The sequence below is a fragment of the Lissotriton helveticus genome, chromosome 9 (assembly GCF_964261635.1).
Source record: "Lissotriton helveticus chromosome 9, aLisHel1.1, whole genome shotgun sequence".
In the NCBI taxonomy this organism is placed as follows: Eukaryota; Metazoa; Chordata; class Amphibia; order Caudata; family Salamandridae; genus Lissotriton; species Lissotriton helveticus.
The window spans coordinates 901,810,693-901,836,433 of NC_136070.1; the positions used below are offsets into that span (position 1 = coordinate 901,810,693).

Here is a 25,741-nt window from a genome sequence, read left to right on the forward strand (position 1 = left end):
ATCTTCACTTGTTCCGGCTCCATTGATGATTTCTTCCAATGGATGGAGAACCCCAGGTTTATGAGCGTGCTGGTCACTGTATGTGCGTGCAGCTTGCATTTCTGGTATGAGTTTGCTTTCACCAGCCAGTCGTCCAGGTAAGGGTATACATGTATTCCCTGCCTTCTTAGGTGCGCTGCGACTGCTGCGAGGCACTTTGTGAAAACTCTTGGTGCCGATTTTAGACCGAAGGCCAGTGTCGTGAACTGGTAGTGGCTTTCTCCGACGGTGAACCTGAGCATGTGCTTGTGCTTCCTGTTCATTGGGATGTGCAGGTATGCGTCTTTGAGGTCTATAGTGACCATGAAGTCCCCGGTCTGCAACTGTGGGAGCACCTCTTGCAGGGAGGTCATTTTGAATTTTTGCGTTCTTATGAATTTGTTCACGAACCGTAAATCGAGAATGGGCCTCATTGTCTCGTCTACTTTTGGTACCAGGAAGTATGTTGAGTATACTCCTGTGTTTCTTTCCTTGAAGGGTACCCTTTCTATGGCCTGCTTCTGCAGGAGTTCTTTTGCTTCTTCCTGAAGGCACTGCAGCTGCTTGCTTGCTAGCGGCTTTCTTCTTGGTTTTCTGTTTGTTGGCCTCGCCTCCAACTCTATGCAGTATCCGAATTGGATAATGTTGAGGATCCATTTGTCTGATGTGATTCCTCTCCACTCCTGGAGGTGGAATCTTAATCTTCCTCCCACTGGTGTCCTGTGGTCGTAGGTGTCTAGTTTGTCTTGACCCATCTGTACGTGCTGCCCCCTGGGATCTTTTTTGTGGGTGGGCACACGGATTTTTTTTGAAGTCACTTGGAGGTGGGCTGCTGGCCCCCTCTTCTATTTTGTCCCCGTCCATTTCTCCCTCGAAAGGACTGGCCTCTTTGTTGGTACTGCCAGGGCTGTTTCTGATGGCCCTGCTGACCCTGCGAGTCTGCCTGGTGCGTTTGCTGGAAAGCCTGGTGTGATGTACCTGGCTGGTTTCCGCCTCTTCCGCCGGGCCTCCGTGACGGGGTGCCCCTCTTGTTCCCTCTGAACTGCAATGCTCCCATGGATCTTGCTGTTTCGTTATCCTTCTTAAGTTGGCTGAGTTGCTCATCAACTGTTTGTCCGAAAAGCGTACTGCCGTTGAATGGTGTGTTCAGGATGCTGTGTTGCACCTCCGGTTTGAAACCGGATATCCTGAGCCAGGCGTGTCTCCTTTCCGTGACGCCCATCATCATGAGCCTGCTGGCGGTGTCTGCCCCATCCAGGGCCGTCTTAAGGCAAGAATTTGCAGCATTCTTCCCCTCTTCAATTAGCTTTTCGGCTTTCTGCTTGGCATCCTGGGGCAAGTCCTTCACCAACTGCCCCAGTCCCTCCATGATTTGGTACATGTGTCTGTTTACCAGGGCGTTGGAATTAGCCATGCGCCAGTGGGTCGCGGCATTCCGTTCGATCCTTCTGCCCACCAGATCCATCCTTTTGCTCTCTTTATCCGGTGGCGGGCCCGAGGTAGTGGGTACGTTAGCCCTCCTCCTTGCTGTGGCCGTGATAATGGAGTCTGCGGAGACCGTGCCCTGAATGTAGGCCGGGTCCTTTGCGGCATGCTTGTACTTCTTCTCAGTTCTGGGAGTTACTGCCTTGCATGTTGCGGGCTCCCTGAAAGCTTCCTTCCCCTGAGCCAAGACGCTCTCGAGCATCGGGAGGAACTGGCTCCTCGTTTGTGTTGGGAGCAATGTTTCCAGAAGGAAGTCTGCTTTCTGCTTCTCTTCGTCGAGCTTGAGCTTGAAAGCTGCTGCGGCAGATTGTATCACCGCGTTGTAGGCCCCGATGTCGTCCGGCGGCGAGGGCCTCGAGGGGTAGGTGTCGACCACCTCCTCCGGGCTGTCGGTGTCGACATCGATGTAATCTACCTCCTGAAGGTCATAGGGCGCCGACTCTGTGTCTGTCCTGCCCTCATCTTCCTCCCCATAGCTGTAGCTCTCGTGGGGATTCTCGTACTCCTCCTGGTCGTCGAACACCTCGACGTCCTGGTCTTGCTCGGTGACTTCGGCGACCTCTTCTTCTTCCTCCTCGACCGCCTCCAGCCCTGGTGGCTTGGTCTTGTGAGGGATCGTGAAGGCCTTCATCCTTGCGTCGAAATCTTTTTTCCGCTGCATGAAGTTCTCCATTTCTGCCTCGAGGCGCCTTCTTTTCTTTTCCATCTCGGCCGCGTGTTCCGCGTCGGATGGTTCCGCCGCTCTCTTCGACGGATGGCTCGTCGCCGTGCCTCTCGGAGTCGAAGTTTTCGACGTCGAACCGGATATCGGGTCTCTGGTCGTCGTCGACAGTTTCGGGTCTTTCTCCCTCGTCGATCGATCCTTTTCGGGGACGATTTTCGACGTCTTCTGCTGATCAGCAGCTCTCGGCGCCGGGGACTCCTTCTCTGAGGATCCGCTGGGCCTGGGAGTAGTCGCGGACGCCGCCTTTTTTGGCGTCGGCGCTTTCGGGGTCTTGCCCTCGATTTTTCGAGACTCAGAGTCTCTCGGGTTCTTGGGGGCCGAAGAGTCTCCTACCTTGTCAGAAGTCTTCGTGTAATCGGTCTCTACGACCGTGTAGCTGTCGTCTTCGGCGGCAGCGTTGTCTTCTTCCTCGGAGGACATCCCCAGCTCGTAGAGCGACGGGGTCGGGGCCTTCCCCTGCAGGGCGGCGTGTGCTACCCTCTGCCTCTCTCTCACACGAAGGGTCTTCGGGGTGAAGGCGGAACAGGCGTTGCAGTCTCCGCTTTCGTGGTCCACCGGTAGGCAAAGGTTGCATACCGGGTGCTGGTCCTTCTGCGCGTACTTGTGGTGGCAGTTACGGCAGAACTTGAACGGCGTGTTGTCCATCCTCGAGCGTCCAGGGCCTCTCTGGTCGCGTGTTCGTCGACGGTCGTCGAAGATCTGGATGGAAAACGCCTTATCTTTGCTTGTCTTTCGTCGGTGAAGTCCCCTGGAGTCTTCAGATGACTTCTCCTCGTCTTTTCTGTATTTTCTTTCTTCTTTCTCCAAAAATGTCTGGAGCCCAAACGGGAACGATCCAGACCCGACCGCGGAAAAAAAGAATCTGAAGATGGCGCCCAAGAGTGGGAGCTTCCGCAGGAAGCATGCCGACGTCACCGGAAATACACCCAAAGGGGGTGTGACGCCGACGCCCACCTGGGCAAAGAGAAAAAAAAAAAAAAAAAACAAAGAAAAGACTACGAATCCGGACCCAACCACAAGACCGCGGAATAATGCACAGCATAGTGAATCCAGAAAGATTCACGCTGCAAAACCAATCATTCTATGCAGAACTGTCCCTTTAAAGGTTAGATCAATACCGATTTCCCGACAGTGATTTCCTGGTCTGTAACAGTGAAGACATACGAAATAAACTACTGGATAAAATTAGAGCAATTACCAGTGGCTGAGATTAATTCGAGCACTCAAGCCATCGCTTTTATCCTCCTCACTGAAGGGCCAGTCAGTCACAGCTATTAATCAATCTGTGGTTAGAGCTAACAAGACATCCACCATAGCGGTAACCAAAAAGGAGGCAAAAATGAGACTAGATGAGTTCTGCCTACGAAATTCTAGATTTCGGTTGGCAGGTGGATAGCGAATTCAGGTTGGCAGGTGGATAGCGAATTCAATGCAATCACAAGACACGAAAAAAAATATCCCACGGTTACTGTGCTCTGACATCACATGTAAAGGTAGCCAATTGAGATTCGTGCCATCAATCTTAGGTCTTGCTTTAATCCAAGCGACAACTCTGTCAAAACCTTTGTCCCGATTCAATGAACAGGCACTTTAAACGTTAAAGGCACCTGTTTTCCCAAAATCCAGGACAAGCTGTATGCGTTGCTGAGATGACAGGTTGGAAGCCAGCAGGGCTTTTCAGAAGAACCACACTCTGCAATGATGTGTACGGCTACCAACCAGCCAGGACACCTTAAGGCAGCTGTGTGCAGTAAACTGGAATCAGCTCTGCATAAGAACAGCCAGCATGCATCACCTTTAACAAAATAAAGGGCACGGTTACCTGAAGGGGAGAAACCACCATGTGCAGACTTAATGAACCAGAGGGTCGCACACAAACTCAGCAAGAAAGGGGTGCTCAAACACCCACTACGACACCTTCAGAGGGACACTTAATTACCCCATCTAAATTTTGAAGGTATAACCATTTGTCTCAAAAAAATGATATAGTCCGTTAAATATAAATTTGCCATAAAAAGTTACCGAAGTGCAACATGTAGCTTTTCTACCCTTATCAGAACCGGTAGGGGTGGAACAGTGGAAGCTGGGTGTGTTTTAAATGCATCCTTTGCTTTCCAAAATATATTTTTTCTAACAGGTTGTTCTATTTTTCGTTACAGGAACCTGCAAGCTTTACACACCTTCACTTCTCCTACCATTATAAAAATATTTTGGGGCTGGCCTTCACCGCAAACACCATTACAGCGACTCGGCTAATTTACTATTCCAACTTCGGTTTTAGTTAGCTGGGCGCTGCCTGAGTAACAGTGAGTCTAGGTAGGCGATGACCTCTGCCAAAATAATGCTAAAGTTATAGTTTCGTACAGGTTTGAGGGTGATCAAAACCTATTCTGTTTACTGACATAAAAACTAATCTATAAAAAAATTATGTATATATATCTATCTATCTGTTTATCTATCTATATACACATATATATACACATATATATACACACATACATATATATATATACACATATATATATACACATATACATATATATATATATATATATATATATATATATATATATATATATATATATATATATATATATATATATATATATATATACACACACACACATACATGCTCCCAGACTGCCTTTCTTACGTATCTTTTCCATCAACATTGTTTTTCTCAGAAAATATTTTTAACAAAGACATACTACAGACTATTTACTCATATTGAGATTGCTTTGCATCCCTATACTGACGCTCTTTCAAATGTATTCACAATAAATAGTAGCAGAGGTTTGAAAAGGACTTCGGTAAAGTGTCTGATTTTGGTCGGGGCGAGGAGATACTCTCTATGGATTCAATTTAAGAACTAAAAGGATGGGGGGACGGGGGGAGGTCTCGTTTGAGATCCCACAGTGCCTCATTAGGAAAAAGGCCATTCGTCGCTGCCCAGGCAGAGTGCTTTAAACTATGAGCGGCCCACAGGAACTGAGTGCAATGCGATCCCAGCAGACGTTGAACACCTCCCGCTGTTCATGAAAATGTAATGAATATGCTACTTACCAGTATGCATCTGTTCTTGGCATGTAGGGCTGCTAACATTCATATCTTAGCATTAGATCGCCGCCTAGTGTTGGGCTCGGATGATTGCACATTGTTGTCCTGGAAGAGTCTTCGAAGTATCCTGAGATAGGTGGCTCCTCCCCTGGACTACAGTGCGCATGGGCATCGGCTCCATCCCCAGATTGTTTTTCGCCATTGTGGCAGGAGATGGAGTGAAAGTGTAAAGGATGTCCATGCTAATGAATAAATACAATAGTATATCTGCAGCTGCGACAGGCACCGGGGAGGAGGGCGGGCGATATGAATGTTAGCAGCCCTACATGCCAAGAACAGATGCATACTGGTAAGTAGCATATTCAGTTCGAGGCATGTGGGCTGCTAAATTCATATCTTAGCATAGAATACATAGCAGTCCCTCCATCAGCGGCGGTTGCCCGTGCCAGCTGCAGAAACCTGAAAAAGTGTCTTGAGAACAGCCTGTCCTACAGCTGCTTGCTGCTTGGAATGCACATCAACACAGTAGTGTTTTGTGAAGGTGTGTGGTGTGACCCACGTGGCTGCTCTGCAAATATCCTCTAAAGGAATGTTCCCTAGGAAAGCCATGGATGCCCCCAGTTTGCGTGTGGAGTGCGCTCTGGGGGGTATTGTTAAAGTGCGCTTGGCTTTCTGATAACATATCTGGATGCACTTAACAATCCACCTGGCTATCCCTGCTTTAGAAATTGGGTTGCCTTTGTGTTGTGGTGCGAAGGCAACAAAGAGTTGTTTTGTCTTTCTAAAGGGTTGTGTTCTGTCTATGTAGTACATCAACGCCCTCCGTACATCTAAGGTATGGAGCATTCTTTCCGCCACCGTTTGCGGGTTTTGAAAGAATGCTGGCAAGTCAATAGTTTGATTAAGATGAAACTGTGACACCACCTTAGGAAGGAATTTAGGGTTAGTGCGTAGCACCACCCTATTTGGGTGAATTTGAATGAACGGCTCTTGTATGGTGAGCGCTTGCAGCTCACTGACACGCCTCAGAGACGTAATAGCTATCAGAAAGGCCACTTTCCACGTAAGGAATTGGAGCTCACACGAGTGCAGTGGCTCAAATGGTGGCCCCATCAGTCTGGTGAGAACGACGTTGAGGTTCCACACCGGAGCTGGTGGAGTTCTTGGGGGAATGACTCTCTTCAGACCTTCAAGGAAGGCTTTAATGGCGGGCACCCTGAAGACAGAGAGGTGCTGCCTGTTCTGAAGATAAGCCGCTATGGCTGAGAGATGTATCCTAATGGAAGTGTACGCCAGATTGCACTTGTAGAGATGTAACAGATAACAGATGATGTTGGGAATAGATGCATCTAGCGGGTTGATGTCATGGGACGTACAGTAGATGACAAAACGCTTCCACTTAGCAGCATAGCATGCTCTAGTAGTAGGTTTCCTCGCCTCCTTGATGATACTCATGCATTCTGGAGGTAGGTTAAGGTATCCAAACTCTAGGACTTCAGGAGCCAGATCGCCAGGTTGAGCTGTCGTGGATCTGGATGCTGAATGTCTCCATGGTTCTGCGTCAAAAGACTGGGTGTGAGGCGCAGTCTTTGATGCGGCACCACCGAGAGTTCGAGGAACGTGGTGTACCAAGCTTGGCGCGCCCACGTTGGAGCAACCAGGACGAGAGTCATGGAGTGCTGCCTTAGCTTTCGTGCGACCAGCGGTATTAGAGGGGCTGGCGGAAAAGCGTATGCAAATTTGCCTGACCAGTTCATCCATATCGCATTCCCCTGCGACTGTGGGTGAGGGAACCTGGCGGCAAAGAGTCGGCATTTTGCGTTCTCCTTTGTTGCGAACAGGTCTATCTCCGGATGACCCCACTTTTGGAAGAACGGGTGGAGAACAGAAGGGTGTATCTCCCACTCGTGCATCTGATGGCTGTATCTGCTGAGCAGATCCGCCATCTGATTGTCCTTGCCCGGGAGGTGTTCTGCCATGAGGAAGATGTTCCTCTGAATGGCCCACTTCCACATGCTCTGAGCCAGATGAGACAGCTGTGGCGAGTGGGTGCCTCCCTGCTTTTGAATGTAGTACATCGCGGTCATGTTGTCCGTCCGGACTAGCACGACCTTGTTGCTCAGATGTACAATGAAGGACTTGAGCGCCATGAAGATTGCCATCAGTTCCAGATAGTTGATGTGCATCTTCTGTTGCTGCGTCGTCCATAGTCCCTGCACTGTGTAAGTGAGCACATGAGCTCCCCATCCCTGGAGAGATGCGTCCGTTGTCAGGATAATCTGCGGCACAGGCTCTTGGAACAGTCGGCCCTTGCAAAGGTTGTGTGGAGTCCACCAATGCAGAGAGTCGTATGCCCGACTGGTAACCAACACTAGGTCTGTCAATTGCCCACGAGCCTGTGTCCACTGATTCGCTAAGCACTCCTGGAGCGGGCGCATATGCAACCGTGCGTGAGGGACTATGAAGATGCAGGAGGCCATCATGCCTATCAACTGCATGAACACTCTCGCTGGCAGGGAGTGTTGTGGTCTGAATCGTTGGATCAGCGACTGAATGCTGTCGATTCTGACTTGGTTTGGCTGAGCCATGGCTGTCAGGGTGTTGATCGTAGCACCCAGGAACTGCCGGACATGTGCCGGCTGGAGATGCGATTTTGGGTAGTTCAGGGAGAAACCCAGATCGTGAAGCAGGCGAATTGTAGTCGACATGTCTGCGGCGCACTGTTGCTCCGACTTGGCTTGTACGAGCCAGTCGTCTAGGTAGGGGTAGACATGGATATTCTGCCTCCTGAGGTGCGCCGCCACTGTCGCTAGACACTTGGTGAACACCCTCGGGGCTGTTGTGACTCCGAAGGGTAGGACTTTGAACTGGTAGTGCCTGCCTTGAATAGTGAACCTGAGATATTTCCTGTGTGACGGGTGTAGTGGAATATGGAAATAAGCATCCTTGAGATCTAAGGTTGCTAAGAAGTCTCCCTGGTTTAGCAAGGGAAGAATCTGCTGCAGTGTAAGCATGTGGAAATGTTCCGATAGTATGTACAGGTTGAGGGGACGTAGATCGAGAATGGGCCTGAGAGAACCGTCCTTCTTTGGAATAAGGAAGTACAGGGAATATACCCCTGTGCCTTCTTCCCCCACCGGCACGAGCTCGATTGCGCCTTTTTGCAGCATCGCCACTACTTCCTGCTGCAATAAGTGCAAGTGCTCTGCGGACATAGGCCTTTGCCTTGGTGGGATGTTGGGTGGAGTGGACTTCAACTCTAGGCAATAACCATACTGAACTAATTGTCGCACCCACCTGTCTGTGGTGATGTTTCTCCAGACGGGCAGGAACTGCTGCAGTCTCCCCCCGACAGGTGTTAGGTGGTCGGGGGGCAGTGACAGAGAGTCACTGTTTGCTCGGAGTAGAGGTGCGGGAGCTGTTGTTTCCTCTGCCGCGACCTCTGTTGCTGTTGTTCCTATAACCTCCCTTGGTCTGCTTAGTGAACGAGGCTTGCGCCCCACCTTTGGAGAACTGGGATTGTTGACCCATCTGTCCTCTGGTGACTCCACGTGCACCTGAGCGACGAAAATTGCCGCCACGAAACTGTTGGGACTGCAGAGCCCCCATAGATTTAGCAGTTTCCGTGTCCTTCTTTATCTTCTCTAAGGTGGTGTCGACATCCGGACCAAACAGACTATCAGGATTGACCGGCTGATTCAGGATTGTCGTCTGAATATCCTGCTTGAACCCTGAGATGCGGAGCCAGGCTTGTCTTCTCAGCATAACGCTAGTGTTGATAGCCCTAGCAGCTGTGTCCGCAGCGTCAAGTGCACACTTGATGGCTGCGTTTGATATTAGTTTCCCTTCCTCAATAAGCATCTTGGTGCCTTCTTGGAACTGTGGGGGCAGGTGTTGTATAATTTGTTCTAGGGTGTCGTAGTGCGCCCTATCATAACGCGCCAGGAGCGCCTGTGTATTTGCGATGCGCCAAAAGTTTGCCGCCTGTGCAGCCACTCTTTTGCCTCCTGCCTCAAGCACTTTGGACTCCTTGTCCGGGGGAGGAGCTTCACCCGTTGTCTGGGAGTTGGCACGTTTCCTGGCATTGGCAACCACAAGAGAGTCCAGTGGCAACTGTCCCCGGATGTAGACGGGGTCCGCAGGAGCAGGCCTGTACTTCTTTTCAATGCGAGGGTTGACCACTCTAGCCCTCGTAGGCTCCTTAAAAATGTCTCCAGCATGTTTGAGAACTCCTTTCAGCATAGGAAGTGTTTTTACTGTCCTCTCAGATATGGCAAAGGTGTCAAAAAGGAAGTCTTCCTCAACCGGGTCGGCATGCATGTCCACATCATGATTGGCCGCCGCCCGTTCAATTAGTGCATGAAATCCTGCTGAGTCCTCAGTCGGGGATGCACGTGCATTAAAGGTCTGCGGGTCTTGGCCCGCCCCCTGGGTGTTTTGGTCACCAGAGTCGTCGTATGAATCTGGTTGTACATCAGGGTCATCGATGGGGAAATTGTACTGTTCATCCTCATCATCTTCCTCACCCACAGAGTGTTCTGGGGAGGGAGTAGGGCTCCGTCTTGGAGGAGGCTGAATCGGCTCCGTGAGGCCTACGGCGTCAAGGGGCACCCTCTTCTTCTTCAACGGGATGACGTAGGGGTCCACCGGCTCCGAAGTGATCTTCCGTTTATAGAGGGTCAGCTTGCCGGTGGCAGCATCGATGAAATGCTCTGAATCGTCCACCGATTCGAGTACACGACGTGGAAGAGGGTCTGGCAGTGAGGAAACCTGCTTCGGAGCCGACTTCGTCGAAAACGCTTTCGGCGCCTCCTTAGGTGGCAAGAGAAAAAGGAGTTTCCCCGAAGGCTTAGCCGGAGCGTCCTTTTGCGGCTGCGGTGATGGCATCGGAGCCGATGGAGCAAGGGCCGTCTCCCTGATTCTCTGCAGTGACTCCGCAATAGGGGACGGTACACTGCCAGATGGTTTTGTCGCCGACAAGGATGCTTTGAGCGGTCCCTCGGATCCGACGCCCTCGCGGGCCTTGTGCGGTTTGGGCGCGGAAACCTTCTTCGGGTCCTCCGAATCTTGAGGCCGGGGCGCAGACTTCTTGGGCGTAGCCTCTTTGGAGCCGACCTTGGCGGGCTTGGACGGCGCCGGAGCCGTTGATCCGAGCCGACTATCCTTCTTGGGGGCCCCTTCATCGGGCGTCGGCTTCGATTTCGGAGCGTCGGAATCGACCGACTTCCTCGGCTTCTGCGGACCGGAGGTCGACGGAGCCGACGGGGTGACGGGCACCGACTTCTTCACAGGCACGGCAGCCATCTTAGGAACACTCGAGTCCTTTGGTTTCAGTTTCGATTTCGGGTCGGCCATTTTAGGTGTTGACGACCCCGACGGTTTCAGTTTCGGTTTCGAAACATCGTGCCCAGCAAGTGAGTCCGAAGCCGGGCCTGAAGGCGGGGCTGTGGCTTGCGGCAACGGGTCCAGGGTAAGGCCGACAGGCGATCCCGTGTCCCGGTCGTCCTCGAAACTTTCGGGGCAGAGCTCGTCCGCAGAGCTGTCCGCCGCGGCCCCATAAATTTCATCGTCGTCTCCTACCTCTCCGACGTACTCGAGGACCGGACCCGCGACTCCGTCGTCGTCACCCGGATCCGCCTCGACCTCCGACTGTGAGGGGGAGATTTGTAGAAGGTGACCCTGGACCTCTTCTTCCGGGTCGCCGAAGATGTTCTCCGGATCCGGGGCCGCTTGCCTAGCTTCCAAGCGCACCGCGCGCCGAAGCTTGAGAGTTTTCTTGGAGCGGAACTGTGCACAGGCCTTGCACTTGCCGTCGTCGTGGTCCGGTGAAAGGCACTTGTTACACACAGGGTGTAGATCGATGTGTGGGTACTTAGACCCACAGAGCGGGCAGTACTTGAACGGGCTCCGCTCCATGTCCGTAAAGGCTTGCTGTCGTGTCGCGATGAGAAGGCCTCAAAGTTTAGAAAGCGAAGAAAACTCCGCTTATTCCGGCTTCAAGAGACGGAAGACTCGAGACCGAGCGCAGACAATACCGACGCAAGAAAATCGAGGCCTTTTGGCCGGTAACGAATAGTTTTCTTACCTGTCGGTGTAGTTTTGCAGCTTGAAGATCTTTCTGGATTCACTATGCTGTGCATTATTCCGCGGTCTTGTGGTTGGGTCCGGATTCGTAGTCTTTTCTTTGTTTTTTTTTTTTTTTTTTTTCTCTTTGCCCAGGTGGGCGTCGGCGTCACACCCCCTTTGGGTGTATTTCCGGTGACGTCGGCATGCTTCCTGCGGAAGCTCCCACTCTTGGGCGCCATCTTCGGGTTCTTTTTTTCCGTGTTTCTTTCGTTTCCGAAGTAATGGCAATGTTCTTCTTAGTTTGTATTTACCGCTTTGTATTTTCAAAGTCTATTCTTTAGTTAACCACCTCTTCTCTCTCCAGCCTCATCTTTCTGGCGGAGGTGGGTGGGTTCGCTAGTGAATCCAGAAAGATCTTCAAGCTGCAAAACTACACCGACAGGTAAGAAAACTATTCGTTTTGCAGCGTGAATCTTTCTGGATTCACTATGCTGTGCATAGATTTTGTAGCGGTTTCTCATCTCTGTGGCGGCTGGGTGGAAGATGAGCGTTGGGTGTTGAATATGTGCTGTAGCACCTTCTGTCCCACTTGAGCTTCCTTGTTCATTTGTATGTCCACACAGTAGTGCTTCGTGAACGTGTGCACCGAAGCCCATGTTGCCGCCAGGCATATGTCCTCTATGGGTGTGTTAGCCAGGAAGGCTATTGTAGCGCCCTTCTTCCTGGTGGAGTGGGCACGTGTCCCCTCAGCCAGTTCCTGTCCTGCCCGTTTGTGGCAGAGTTGGATTGTTTGTGCGATCCATCGTGCAATGGTCCTTTTGGTTACTGCTTTGCCCATGAAGCTGTTTGCGAAGGACACAAAAAACTGTTTCGTTTTCCTGTGCCCCTTTGTCCTTTCAATGTAGTGCATGACTGCCCTTCTGGCGTCCAGGGTGTGCAGAGCTCTCTCTGCGCTGGTTGTGGGTTTTTGGAAAAAACTCGGTATCTGTATAGACTGGTTCATGTGAAAATTGGATACCACCTTCGGCATGAAGTGTGGGTCAGTCCTCATCACAACTCTATCGTTGTGTATTTGTATGTATGGTTCTTGTAGCGTCAGCGCTTGAAGCTCGCTTACTCTGCGTAAGGACGTTATCGCAACCAGGAAGGCTGTTTTCATAGTTAGCATCTTTAGGGAGGCCTTGTGAAGTGGTTCAAAGGGCTCTTTCATGAGTTCCGTTAGGACTGTGTTCAAGTTCCATGCAGGTGGCGGCACCCGCTTGGGTGGTGCGATCCTTTTCGCTCCTTCTAGGAATCTCTTCACCACCTGTGATGTGAAGAAGCTCCTGCACGTTTCTCCCCTTGTGTAGGCTACTATCGCTGCCAAGTGAACTCTTAACGAGGATGAGCTAAGGTTCTTCTCCAGTAAGTGCGTCAGGTACCTTAGCACTGTGGAGTCCCTCTTCATCTTATTGTGGAGTCTTTCCTGTCTGCACCATATTGTGAATCTTTTCCATTTCGCAACGTAGCACTTTCGAGTGCTGGGCCTTCGTGCCTCCCGAAGTACCCTCAGGGTGCTTTCTGGTAGTCTCAAATGTGCGAACTCTATGTCCTCAGGAGCCACGCTACTAGGCTCATGCTCTCTGGCTCTGGATGCAGTACCTCTCCGTTCTGCATGGACAGTAGATCTTTCCTCCTGCTGAATCTGTGGGGTGCACACTGTGTCATCTCCATGATCTGCGAGTACCAGGTCTGCCTCGCCCACTGCGGTGCGACCAGTATCAGTGTCATGTTGCTCGCTCTGCACTTGCTCAGTACTCTGTGCATCAGTGGTATCGGGGGAAAGGCGTAGGCAAATGTCCTTGACCAATCTATCCATAGGGCATTCCCCAGTGTCCCCTCCTCGGGCTGCCTGGATGCGAAGTTTTGGCATTTTGCATTCTGGCGTGTGGCAAACAGGTCCACCGATGGTGTCCCCCACCTGTCGAACAGGTATCTTGTCTCCTGAGCATTGAGCTCCCACTCGTGGGATGCCGATGTCTGCCTGCTGAGCCAATCGGCTTGTATGTTGTCCTTCCCTGGTAGGTGTATGGCTAGCAGGTCTATCTTGAGAGGGATGGCCCATCTCCATATCTCCTGCGCCAGCGTTGAAAGCGGTGCGGACTGTGTGCCCCCCTGCTTGTTGATGTAGAACATCGCAGTGGTGTTGTCTGTTTGTATCAATACCCTGTGCTTGTACAGTCTTGTTTGAAAGGCCTTCAGTGCAAGGAAGATTGTCTTCAATTCTAAGTAATTGATGTGCTTTGTGGCATCCGTCGGTGTCCACAGTCCCCTCACCTTGAGCTCCTCCATGTGAGCGCCCCATCCCTTCAGGGATGCGTCTGTGGTGATGGTCACTGTTGGCGTTGGGGGCGTTAGAGGCTTTCCCCTTGCTATGTTCTCCATGGTCCACCATGTCATCTCCTTCTGCACTGCGTGCGTTACAACCACTAGATCCTCCCAACTGCCTGTAGCTTGTGACCATTGCTCCTGTAGCCATTCTTGAATGGGTCTCATGTGGAGTCGTACATTCGGTACCAGGTGGATGCATGATGCCATCATCCCCATGATCTTGCTCGCCGTCCTCACTGTCCGAGCTTGTCCCTTCCGGTAGAGGCGAGTTTCCTTCACCAGCGCCCTCGCCCTCTTCTCGCTGGGGAACACCTTGCCCTGTAAGGTGTTGATCTGTGCTCCCAGGAAGATCTTCACTTGTTCCGGCTCCATTGATGATTTCTTCCAATGGATGGAGAACCCCAGGTTTATGAGCGTGCTGGTCACTGTATGTGCGTGCAGCTTGCATTTCTGGTATGAGTTTGCTTTCACCAGCCAGTCGTCCAGGTAAGGGTATACATGTATTCCCTGCCTTCTTAGGTGCGCTGCGACTGCTGCGAGGCACTTTGTGAAAACTCTTGGTGCCGATTTTAGACCGAAGGCCAGTGTCGTGAACTGGTAGTGGCTTTCTCCGACGGTGAACCTGAGCATGTGCTTGTGCTTCCTGTTCATTGGGATGTGCAGGTATGCGTCTTTGAGGTCTATAGTGACCATGAAGTCCCCGGTCTGCAACTGTGGGAGCACCTCTTGCAGGGAGGTCATTTTGAATTTTTGCGTTCTTATGAATTTGTTCACGAACCGTAAATCGAGAATGGGCCTCATTGTCTCGTCTACTTTTGGTACCAGGAAGTATGTTGAGTATACTCCTGTGTTTCTTTCCTTGAAGGGTACCCTTTCTATGGCCTGCTTCTGCAGGAGTTCTTTTGCTTCTTCCTGAAGGCACTGCAGCTGCTTGCTTGCTAGCGGCTTTCTTCTTGGTTTTCTGTTTGTTGGCCTCGCCTCCAACTCTATGCAGTATCCGAATTGGATAATGTTGAGGATCCATTTGTCTGATGTGATTCCTCTCCACTCCTGGAGGTGGAATCTTAATCTTCCTCCCACTGGTGTCCTGTGGTCGTAGGTGTCTAGTTTGTCTTGACCCATCTGTACGTGCTGCCCCCTGGGATCTTTTTTGTGGGTGGGCACACGGATTTTTTTTGAAGTCACTTGGAGGTGGGCTGCTGGCCCCCTCTTCTATTTTGTCCCCGTCCATTTCTCCCTCGAAAGGACTGGCCTCTTTGTTGGTACTGCCAGGGCTGTTTCTGATGGCCCTGCTGACCCTGCGAGTCTGCCTGGTGCGTTTGCTGGAAAGCCTGGTGTGATGTACCTGGCTGGTTTCCGCCTCTTCCGCCGGGCCTCCGTGACGGGGTGCCCCTCTTGTTCCCTCTGAACTGCAATGCTCCCATGGATCTTGCTGTTTCGTTATCCTTCTTAAGTTGGCTGAGTTGCTCATCAACTGTTTGTCCGAAAAGCGTACTGCCGTTGAATGGTGTGTTCAGGATGCTGTGTTGCACCTCCGGTTTGAAACCGGATATCCTGAGCCAGGCGTGTCTCCTTTCCGTGACGCCCATCATCATGAGCCTGCTGGCGGTGTCTGCCCCATCCAGGGCCGTCTTAAGGCAAGAATTTGCAGCATTCTTCCCCTCTTCAATTAGCTTTTCGGCTTTCTGCTTGGCATCCTGGGGCAAGTCCTTCACCAACTGCCCCAGTCCCTCCATGATTTGGTACATGTGTCTGTTTACCAGGGCGTTGGAATTAGCCATGCGCCAGTGGGTCGCGGCATTCCGTTCGATCCTTCTGCCCACCAGATCCATCCTTTTGCTCTCTTTATCCGGTGGCGGGCCCGAGGTAGTGGGTACGTTAGCCCTCCTCCTTGCTGTGGCCGTGATAATGGAGTCTGCGGAGACCGTGCCCTGAATGTAGGCCGGGTCCTTTGCGGCATGCTTGTACTTCTTCTCAGTTCTGGGAGTTACTGCCTTGCATGTTGCGGGCTCCCTGAAAGCTTCCTTCCCCTGAGCCAAGACGCTCTCGAGCATCGGGAGGAACTGGCTCCTCGTTTGTGTTGGGAGCAATGTTTCCAGAAGGAAGTCTGCTTTCTGCTTCTCTTCGTCGAGCTTGAGCTTGAAAGCTGCTGCGGCAGATTGTATCACCGCGTTGTAGGCCCCGATGTCGTCCGGCGGCGAGGGCCTCGAGGGGTAGGTGTCGACCACCTCCTCCGGGCTGTCGGTGTCGACATCGATGTAATCTACCTCCTGAAGGTCATAGGGCGCCGACTCTGTGTCTGTCCTGCCCTCATCTTCCTCCCCATAGCTGTAGCTCTCGTGGGGATTCTCGTACTCCTCCTGGTCGTCGAACACCTCGACGTCCTGGTCTTGCTCGGTGACTTCGGCGACCTCTTCTTCTTCCTCCTCGACCGCCTCCAGCACTGGTGGCTTGGTCTTGTGAGGGATCGTGAAGGCCTTCATCCTTGCGTCGAAATCTTTTTTCCGCTGCATGAAGTTCTCCATTTCTGCCTCGAGGCGCCTTCTTTTCTTTTCCATCTCGTCCGCGTGTTCCGCGTCGGATGGTTCCGCCGCTCTCTTCGACGGATGGCTCGTCGCCGTGCCTCTCGGAGTCGAAGTTTTCGACGTCGAACCGGATATCGGGTCTCTGGTCGTCGTCGACAGTTTCGGGTCTTTCTCCCTCGTCGATCGATCCTTTTCGGGGACGATTTTCGACGTCTTCTGCTGATCAGCAGCTCTCGGCGCCGGGGACTCCTTCTCTGAGGATCCGCTGGGCCTGGGAGTAGTCGCGGACGCCGCCTTTTTTGGCGTCGGCGCTTTCGGGGTCTTGCCCTCGATTTTTCGAGACTCAGAGTCTCTCGGGTTCTTGGGGGCCGAAGAGTCTCCTACCTTGTCAGAAGTCTTCGTGTAATCGGTCTCTACGACCGTGTAGCTGTCGTCTTCGGCGGCAGCGTTGTCTTCTTCCTCGGAGGACATCCCCAGCTCGTAGAGCGACGGGGTCGGGGCCTTCCCCTGCAGGGCGGCGTGTGCTACCCTCTGCCTCTCTCTCACACGAAGGGTCTTCGGGGTGAAGGCGGAACAGGCGTTGCAGTCTCCGCTTTCGTGGTCCACCGGTAGGCAAAGGTTGCATACCGGGTGCTGGTCCTTCTGCGCGTACTTGTGGTGGCAGTTACGGCAGAACTTGAACGGCGTGTTGTCCATCCTCGAGCGTCCAGGGCCTCTCTGGTCGCGTGTTCGTCGACGGTCGTCGAAGATCTGGATGGAAAACGCCTTATCTTTGCTTGTCTTTCGTCGGTGAAGTCCCCTGGAGTCTTCAGATGACTTCTCCTCGTCTTTTCTGTATTTTCTTTCTTCTTTCTCCAAAAATGTCTGGAGCCCAAACGGGAACGATCCAGACCCGACCGCGGAAAAAAAGAATCTGAAGATGGCGCCCAAGAGTGGGAGCTTCCGCAGGAAGCATGCCGACGTCACCGGAAATACACCCAAAGGGGGTGTGACGCCGACGCCCACCTGGGCAAAGAGAAAAAAAAAAAAAAAAAAAACAAAGAAAAGACTACGAATCCGGACCCAACCACAAGACCGCGGAATAATGCACAGCATAGTGAATCCAGAAAGATTCACGCTGCAAAAAAGATAGTTTTACTTGGTTCCGACAGTAAGACGTCGAAACCACATCCGAACCCAATGGCGGAAAAAAACAATCTGGGGATGGAGCCGATGCCCATGCGCACTGTAGTCCAGGGGAGGAGCCACCTATCTCAGGATACTTCGAAGACTCTTCCAGGACAACAATGTGCAATCATCCGAGCCCAACACTAGGCGGCGATCTAATGCTAAGATATGAATTTAGCAGCCCACATGCCTCGAACACATATTACGTCGCAACCAAGAAGAGCCAGTCAAGCTGATCTTCCAAAAATGTGTGTGTGGGACAGACAGACAAACGCACACACACACAAGGCATTGCCATCAAGCAGCTACATCATCGTACAACCCCATCCTTTCTTGCATTTGGGGAACCTTTGTGTCCTCATGTAACCTAACAGGTGCTCGTGTAAAGCGCTCAGATACCCGATACCTTGGGGTCAAGTTCGCGCTATATAAAACTCCGTAAAAAAAAAAAAATTAGGACCACTCGAGGAATTACATGGCCATAGAAACGTGGCTGCTCCTCATTGACCTCTGTAGTTACTGCTCCCATACCATAGGTCAACCAGAGATGCTGCAGTAATGCTCCAAAAGTGCCTTACTATAACACCTACAAAGAAACACGTGGTTAACACTCCTGAACTGAATGGACCAGCACGTTTGTAGCCTCACTCTTTAAACCATGGGGGGTCCAACCTCAGTCCAGGAGATACAGATCCGAGCCAGATTTTCAGATAGACGGTGTCGTTTAGATTAACTTTAGATTTAGTTTAATAGGGTAATCTGAAAATCTGGTACAGATCAGCCCTCTGCACCCACGTTGGACTCCTACCCTTTAAGGTACTTTCAGACAGTTTAACAACCAAATTCAGTCGAGGTTTGAAAATTCAATATCTTCACAAATGTACAAGCAGTAGAGTTGTACATCAAACATTACCAAATGAGTGTCATCTGCTTATTCCTGGGCTACATTGAAAACTTAAAGTGGTGCAGCCTTTAATGTTTTTTTTCATGCAGCAGTCATCTACAAGAGAGCTGCCCAGCAGCAGAGTTATCAAGAAGGAAGCAATCAGTCTTGTGCGTATTCTATGTACACTGGTACAAACGCCTTTGAACTATCAAAGACGCCAAAGCCCGACCCTAACAGATCTGCTTAGTAGCAGAATGGCCAGCAGTTAAACTCTGGACCATGCAGTAGGTGCGGAGAGGGATAGCCCATCTTACAGTGCCCTCAGTTCCTAGGCAGACACCAACATGGCTTAGCCCAGGAAAACCAGCTTTGTCTGCACATTCCCAGCCGCCAGGGCCAGGAATACTCGAAGCGCAAGGATGGATCTCCTCATCGGGCACTGTAAGACTGGGTCAACAGTTGGGCGAGCTCGGAAGCAAGGCCTCCTACAAACTTTCCAATTGCAAATTTTCGGCCCATAGGAACAGCACCTTTATGGAGCCATACACAGATTTAATGGTCTGCATAGATTGACAATTTTGCTCTGACCAAATAAGCAAATGTTCATAATAGCAAGAGAGAAAATTTAGTAAGTACCAAGTTCAAACCTATCTTCAAATCGCACAGGAAGATGGGCTGGGAAATGCAGTAAGATGGAGACACCGAAGACCATTCCACGCTACAAATATCACAGCCAAATGGCGCCAAAGACAGGTGCAACACTGCTCCGTAGATTTAGGAGACAGTAAATGTTCGTAAATACCTTAAGCGTCCTGAGGGATCCAGCCAGTTCTTCACTCAGCTGCACGTCTGTGTCCGGGTCATCGTACCTGGAAGGAAGGGAGCATTCTGTGCCATTAGGGAGGCAGAATATGAGGCAAGGTCTACAGTATGCATTTCATTAAAAATATTTTACAAAATGTTCAACCCATGCCAAACCAACAATGGAATCACTTTGATCCACAAGTGACGTAAAGTGCAGAAAACTGGCAGAAGCAGCAACAGAAAAGGTTTCCTTAAATATAAAGGTTTGAAAGATCAAATTTGTAACCCTGGCTTTCCCACTTGAACCAATTATGCGATCTGTTCAACCTCATTACTTCCAAGTATCTCCGGGCCCTTAATAAGCCAAACTGGAGGCATTCCCAAACAAGCTAAGGCCATTAATTAAATCACAAACCTTGGTCCCACCCACTATAAGCATTCACAAATCATCCGCATTCAGTGGTTACCCCCAGCTCGCACTCTACCTGCCTGATTTCCTTTCAAAATGTCCGACCGACTCCACCTCTACAGGCTATTCGACAAAGCATCAGTTTCCCCCCAATGCCAAGCAAACGTTAACACAGGAATTTCCCATCAGAATTGCTTTTTTGTATTGCTGACGATAAGCGGATCATCCCTTCATATCAGCATCAAGAAAAGCAATTTAGTGGAGCGACGGATAAGGTGTGCAGCTCACGACAGACGGCATACTCCAAAAGAGCCATTCGCCAGCATGGCTTTGAAAAACTGAAAAGGTCATTTTTTAAGGCGGATATGGAAAAAAGGAGCACGTTTGAAAAAACAAGGCTGGCAGGAGAATGTGTCACGAGCGCACAAGGACATTACTAGACAAAATCCAAACGTCGACCGTAGCAAACAACTGCCAGGTTCAGAGTTGTGCACCTGGAGAAACCAAAAAAGTTACACTAATAAGGGGCACCCTAGAACATCTGGCGTGAAGTGTTAATTACTGCCCTCATGACATCAATCAGCTTTGGCATTCCACTTTAAAGAATGTATATAGCACAATTGTGTATTTTGTTGCACTATTCACCATTCGTTCGTTTCTGTTTACACACCGCCCTATACATTCTTTTGACCCCTTTGTCATGCTTCCCAACATTCTTTGTTTAGCGAGCTCGACCCGAGAAGGGCCATGTCCTCCGGCGCCCTCAGTTCCCAGGCAGACACCTACTCGGCTTAGCCCGGGAACACCGGCCTTCTCTGCACATTCCCGGCCCCAGGGCCTGAATACTCGAAGCGCAAGGATGGGGCTCATCATCGAGCAGCAGAGGACAAGGTCACCGCCTGGGTGAGACGAGAAGCTAAACATAGCGAGGATACAACCCCCTGATCTGAAGCAGGAAGGAGGAGTGTGCAGAGTGAGGGGGGGAAAAGACAAGAGGGAACATTTTTAAAAATTCTGAAAGGGTTTTAAGATACAACAAGCATTGAAAATGCAATAGGTCTCGCAATAGAAGAGTTTGACATTTTTCGTTTTGCAAATGGATGAGTGGCGTTGCGTGGATGAGTGGCGTTGCGTGGGTGAGTGGCGTTGCGTGGGTGAGTGGCGTTGCGTGGGTGAGTGGCGTTGCGTGGGTGAGTGGCGTTGCGTGTGTGAGTGGCGTGGCGTGTGTGAGTGGCGTGGCGTGTGTGAGTGGCGTGGCGTGTGTGAGTGGCGTGGCGTGTGTGAGTGGCGTGGCGTGTGTGAGTGGCGTGGCGTGGCGTGGGTGGCGTGGCGTGGCGTGAGTGGCGTGGCGTGTGTGAGTGGCGTGGCGTGTGTGAGTGGCGTGGCGTGTGTGAGTGGCGTGGCGTGTGTGAGTGGCGTGGCGTGTGTGAGTGGCGTGGCGTGTGTGAGTGGCGTGGCGTGTGTGAGTGGCGTGGCGTGTGTGAGTGGCGTGGCGTGTGTGAGTGGCGTGGCGTGTGTGAGTGGCGTGGCGTGTGTGAGTGGCGTGGCGTGTGTGAGTGGCGTGGCGTGTGTGAGTGGCGTGGCGTGTGTGAGTGGCGTGGCGTGTGTGAGTGGCGTGGCGTGTGTGAGTGGCGTGGCGTGTGTGAGTGGCGTGGCGTGTGTGAGTGGCGTGGCGTGTGTGAGTGGCGTGGCGTGTGTGAGTGGCGTGGCGTGTGTGAGTGGCGTGGCGTGTGTGAGTGGCGTGGCGTGTGTGAGTGGCGTGGCGTGTCTGAGTGGCGTGGCGTGGCTGAGTGGCGTGGCGTGGCTGAGTGGCGTGGCGTGGCTGAGTGGCGTGGCGTGGCTGAGTGGCGTGGCGTGGGTGAGTGGCGTGGCGTGTGTGAGTGGCGTGGCGTGTGTGAGTGGCGTGGCGTGTGTGAGTGGCGTGGCGTGTGTGAGTGGCGTGGCGTGTGTGAGTGGCGTGGCGTGTGTGAGTGGCGTTGCGTGTGTGAGTGGCGTTGCGTGTGTGAGTGGCGTTGCGTGTGTGAGTGGCGTTGCGTGTGTGAGTGGCGTTGCGTGTGTGAGTGGCGTTGCGTGTGTGAGTGGCGTTGCGTGTGTGAGTGGCGTTGCGTGTGTGAGTGGCGTTGCGTGTGTGAGTGGCGTTGCGTGTGTGAGTGGCGTTGCGTGTGTGAGTGGCGTTGCGTGTGTGAGTGGCGTTGCGTGTGTGAGTGGCGTTGCGTGTGTGAGTGGCGTTGCGTGTGTGAGTGGCGTTGCGTGTGTGAGTGGCGTTGCGTGTGTGAGTGGGGTTGGAATGCAATAGGTCTCGCATTAGAAAAGTTGTAGTTATTGGTCTTGTAAATGACATATTTAATTTATTTTTTCGTTGTTAAAATTGCTAAATTGATGGCTTTGTCATTTACAATCCCAATAGTTATAACTTTCGCGAATGTGACACCGATAGCATTTGGAATGCAACATGTTTTGTATTTACGTGACTTATATGGCAGCTCTCGTCGTTATGCTACATCTCTAGAGAGCAGGAGAGTGCAGCAGGGGAGAGAAGCACAGCAATGCAATATGGCAGCTTGAGTCAAATGTGCATGTGGTTTCTCCCTACGGTTAATCTCACTCGCATTTAAAAGTACGGACCAGTCTGTTCTTTGTGCACCACATTAAAGATCAAATGTGAGCCCCACAAGAATGTACTTTAACAGTGAAGAACATGCCCTCCTCCTGTTATACCGGGCCCAGAGAACGCAAACTCTAACACTATGACCCTCGCAAAGTTGATACGCAGGAGTAGCCAGTGTTCAACAGTAGCTTAATATAATGCCACAGCATGTGATAGCATGTAAGGCCACTGAACGCGATAACATAAGGGCCCTGGTAGAAGTTTTCTGTTGAATTGAAAGTACTTTTTAACAACAGATGGGCCCTGCGCGCCCATAAAAGTTGCCCTAAAAGCATGGCGGCGAAAGAGCGCACACTGCAGTCGTACGACCGTCCCCCCTGGCAAAGTTGTTAACTGCTCGGTTAAGTGCGTGTAAACATTGGGACAGCGGCTTAATGTAAGCCTACTGTAGACAATAACATTACATCCTAGTTTAAGCTAATTTCAACAGTTTTAATGGTAACCCCGTCCCACCTCGCAAAGTTGTTCAGTGCTCTGTTACATATACATTGTAAGCGTAAATGGAAGCCAGGAACGCAAGGTCTGTTAAGTGCGTGTAAACATCGTGACAGCGCCTTTATGTAAGCCTCCTGTACACAATAACATTACATCCCAGTTTAAAGCGAATTCCAACAAAAGCACGGCGGTGAAGGAGCGCACACTGTAGTCGTAACACTGTCCCCCCTCGCAAAATTAATACGCAGGAGTAGGCACTGTTGATCAGTAGCTTAATATAATGCTACAGCACGTGATAACATGTAAGGCCCCTGAACGCAATTACATTACGGCCCTGGTAGAAGTTTTCTGTTGCACTTAAAGCATTTTTTAATAACAGATGGGCCCTGCGCGCCCAGAAAAGTTGCCCTGAAAGCATGGCTGCGAAGAAGCGCACACTGAAGTTGTAACCTCGTTCCTCCTCACAAAGTTGGGGAGATGTGTTGTGGCTGCCTGCTGTTCATATGGCATCGCTGCTGTGGTTCCTCTGAAGCTTTGTCACAGCAACTTGTTAATTTATGTTAGTTAGAGCGCCCCAGGCCGTCACTGCATCTGTGGTAAACTTTGGCGTTAGGTGAACTTAATTTTATTGCAAGTGGGGGAAATGTGCTGCCTATGACTGCAGGAAATGTAAAGGAACTGGGTCGTAATTTTAAAGGCAGGACGCTTAGTATATTTATAATGGTGGTAAAGGGAGAGAAAAAGAGGGTAGAAAACAGAGATGGTGCCTAAAAGCAATGTGTAAGAGGATGAAAACTGTGCATACCGTTCGTGGTTTCGTTGGACGGCGGGAGAGAAACGACCGGGCGTGTGAGAAGCAACGGTGCTTAACAGAACACGAGGAATTGCTGTGTCACATGCTTGTCCAGCCTAGGCTGCATGGAGGAGTATATACAATAAGGATCGGGGTGTGCCTAAAGAGGTAAGGCACAAGCGGAAAATATAGGTTCAATAGGCCAGGGCAAGGAAGAGTGAGAACCGCGGGCCAGATCGGTCAAGCGTGAGAGGACAAGGACGGAATGGTTGCCGGCTTGAAAGTAGATAAACAAGTGGGAGGGAATAGCTCTCGGCATTGCTGGGTGGGCGGGGGCGCAGGAGTCTGTGGTGTGAGAGACAAATGTTGGTGTGTTAGGCTGCCTTTCAAGTCGGGTGGGGGAGAAGGTAGTCTAAATGCGACAAATGGTAGTCTGGTGCGAGGCGGGGGAGCAGGATAGCAAGCGGGAGTGGGAGAAATAAGTAGGGTCGGGGAGTTTGTTCGCATATTTGCAAAGGAAACTGCAATAATATATTTTCAGTAGTTTAATGTGTCACTTTGAAAACTGAAATTTAAAATATGCTGTACGACACAGATACATTTCTTATTGATTGTATGAAACTCCAACTGTGCAATAAATAAACCCTTTCCTAAAAATGTCTCCGTGTTGCTACCTTGCGTGTCAAAGCCATTTAAAGATCAACTAATTATTATCGTGAGGTGCGGAGGATGTGTCGTTCTTTCACCACACCCGTTTCATTTTAAATAAAAGTAGTTTAAAACAAAACACAGAGGAGCTCGACCAGAGAGAGAGATGCCGAGACATTTCGAATGCATACAATCGAAAGGTGTCAGTTAATGGAGGGAACATAGTGAGCAAACATAAGATCTTGAAGAATGAATATACAGACGACCTCTGCCTCCTGCACCCAGCACCGTAGCTAGGAAAGCTCCTGTATCCCCGACTGCACAGCTATTAAGATAGGTGGCTGCGTGTATGTGTTAAAGCTCCTCCTCCCAGAAGCACACTTTCGGGCTTCGGACAAATTGCTTGCAATTTGCATTTTATCTGTTGAAACAGCAGGGTCAAATAGCCGCAATTGAAAACAGAAGGGCAAATACAAATATTGGTTCCTAAACAGAACCACAAAGCGCGTTTACACGGTCTTTTGAGTTCATGCGAGTGATTTGGGCAAGAGCGAGGAAAAACAAGCATTGGCCGCGGGGCCAGGAGCGATGACGAATTTTGGATGGGGGGAGGGGGGAGTATTGCCAAGCACTTGAGAGCTAATAGAGATTTTATTACAAAGCCAAACAAAACTGTACCGCAAGTCACAAAAAGAACAAGCTTTCACTTTGTAAATAATACACCCCACCCAAATGGAGATCAGGACTTCAAGGGAACATACAATACCAGGGCTTTGGGGAGAGGAACATTTTCTTGCGTAGTGCTGTGCATTTTTGCCGCTGGGGCTCTCCGTGTCCTATAGAAAGTACAGGATCGCTCGAAAATAATTAAAGCACGCTGTCAAGGTTGAACAGCAATTGTTGAAACATCTGAATGCGCTTCCTAGGTGGGTATACACACATACACAACTTGCAACCAGTCAATTCAGCATCTAAACAGAGAAAGCACCAAGTATAGATTGCGGGTGCACATTGTCTGTTACCAGAATGCAGCCGAACGTTATTAAGAAACCGCAAAACCCTGCGATGAGGACGAGTACTCCTTACGACGAAGGAAGTCCGCAAAGCAATTCACCGGCCACGGTGAGTGACACACGCCTTCCTCTTGACATACACTGAGAGTGCAGACGGTGTATTATGAACGCGTTAAAAGCGGATATGGAACACAAGAACAAACAGAAGGGAAAATAATGTGATGGGGACCGAAAATAATGACCATAACCCTGCGATGAGGACAAGTACCCTTTACGACGAAGGAAGTCGGCAAAGCAATTCACCGGCCACAGTGTGTGACATGTGCCTTTATCCCGACATACACTGAGAGTGCAAGCGCTCGTGTATAGAGTAGCGGATGGTGTATGAATGCGATAAAAGCGGATATGGAAGAACGCTACATTAAACAAGATGGAGGGATTAAACAAGACGGAGGGAGAGAAGGGGAGGGGGGAGGAGAAATGCGACACGGCGGGGAGGGGGCGGAGCGGGGAGAGGGTGTTAAAGCAGCCGGCTGAGGGAACTGATGTGCACGAGCTTTTAAGCTCAATGCGCATGCGCATTGAGCTTGAATTTCACGGGCACTGCAAGGAATCGCCACGATTCCTTGCAAGTTGGTTAAAGACTGTTTAAGCCCCAATAGTCTCGCAAGCT

At 50.8% G+C, this 25,741-nt stretch overlaps 1 protein-coding gene across 1 annotated transcript in view; it reads right to left on the bottom strand.

The window, feature by feature from the left end:
* The window catches only part of LOC144781973 (ribosome biogenesis protein NOP53-like), a 105,854-nt gene that overhangs the window by 12,747 nt on the left and 67,366 nt on the right, over positions 1–25,741 (bottom strand). The window contains exon 10 of the mRNA XM_078661067.1: positions 19,101–19,167. Coding sequence (XP_078517193.1) covers positions 19,101–19,167 — 67 coding nt within the window. The remainder of the gene's footprint in view (positions 1–19,100; positions 19,168–25,741) is intronic.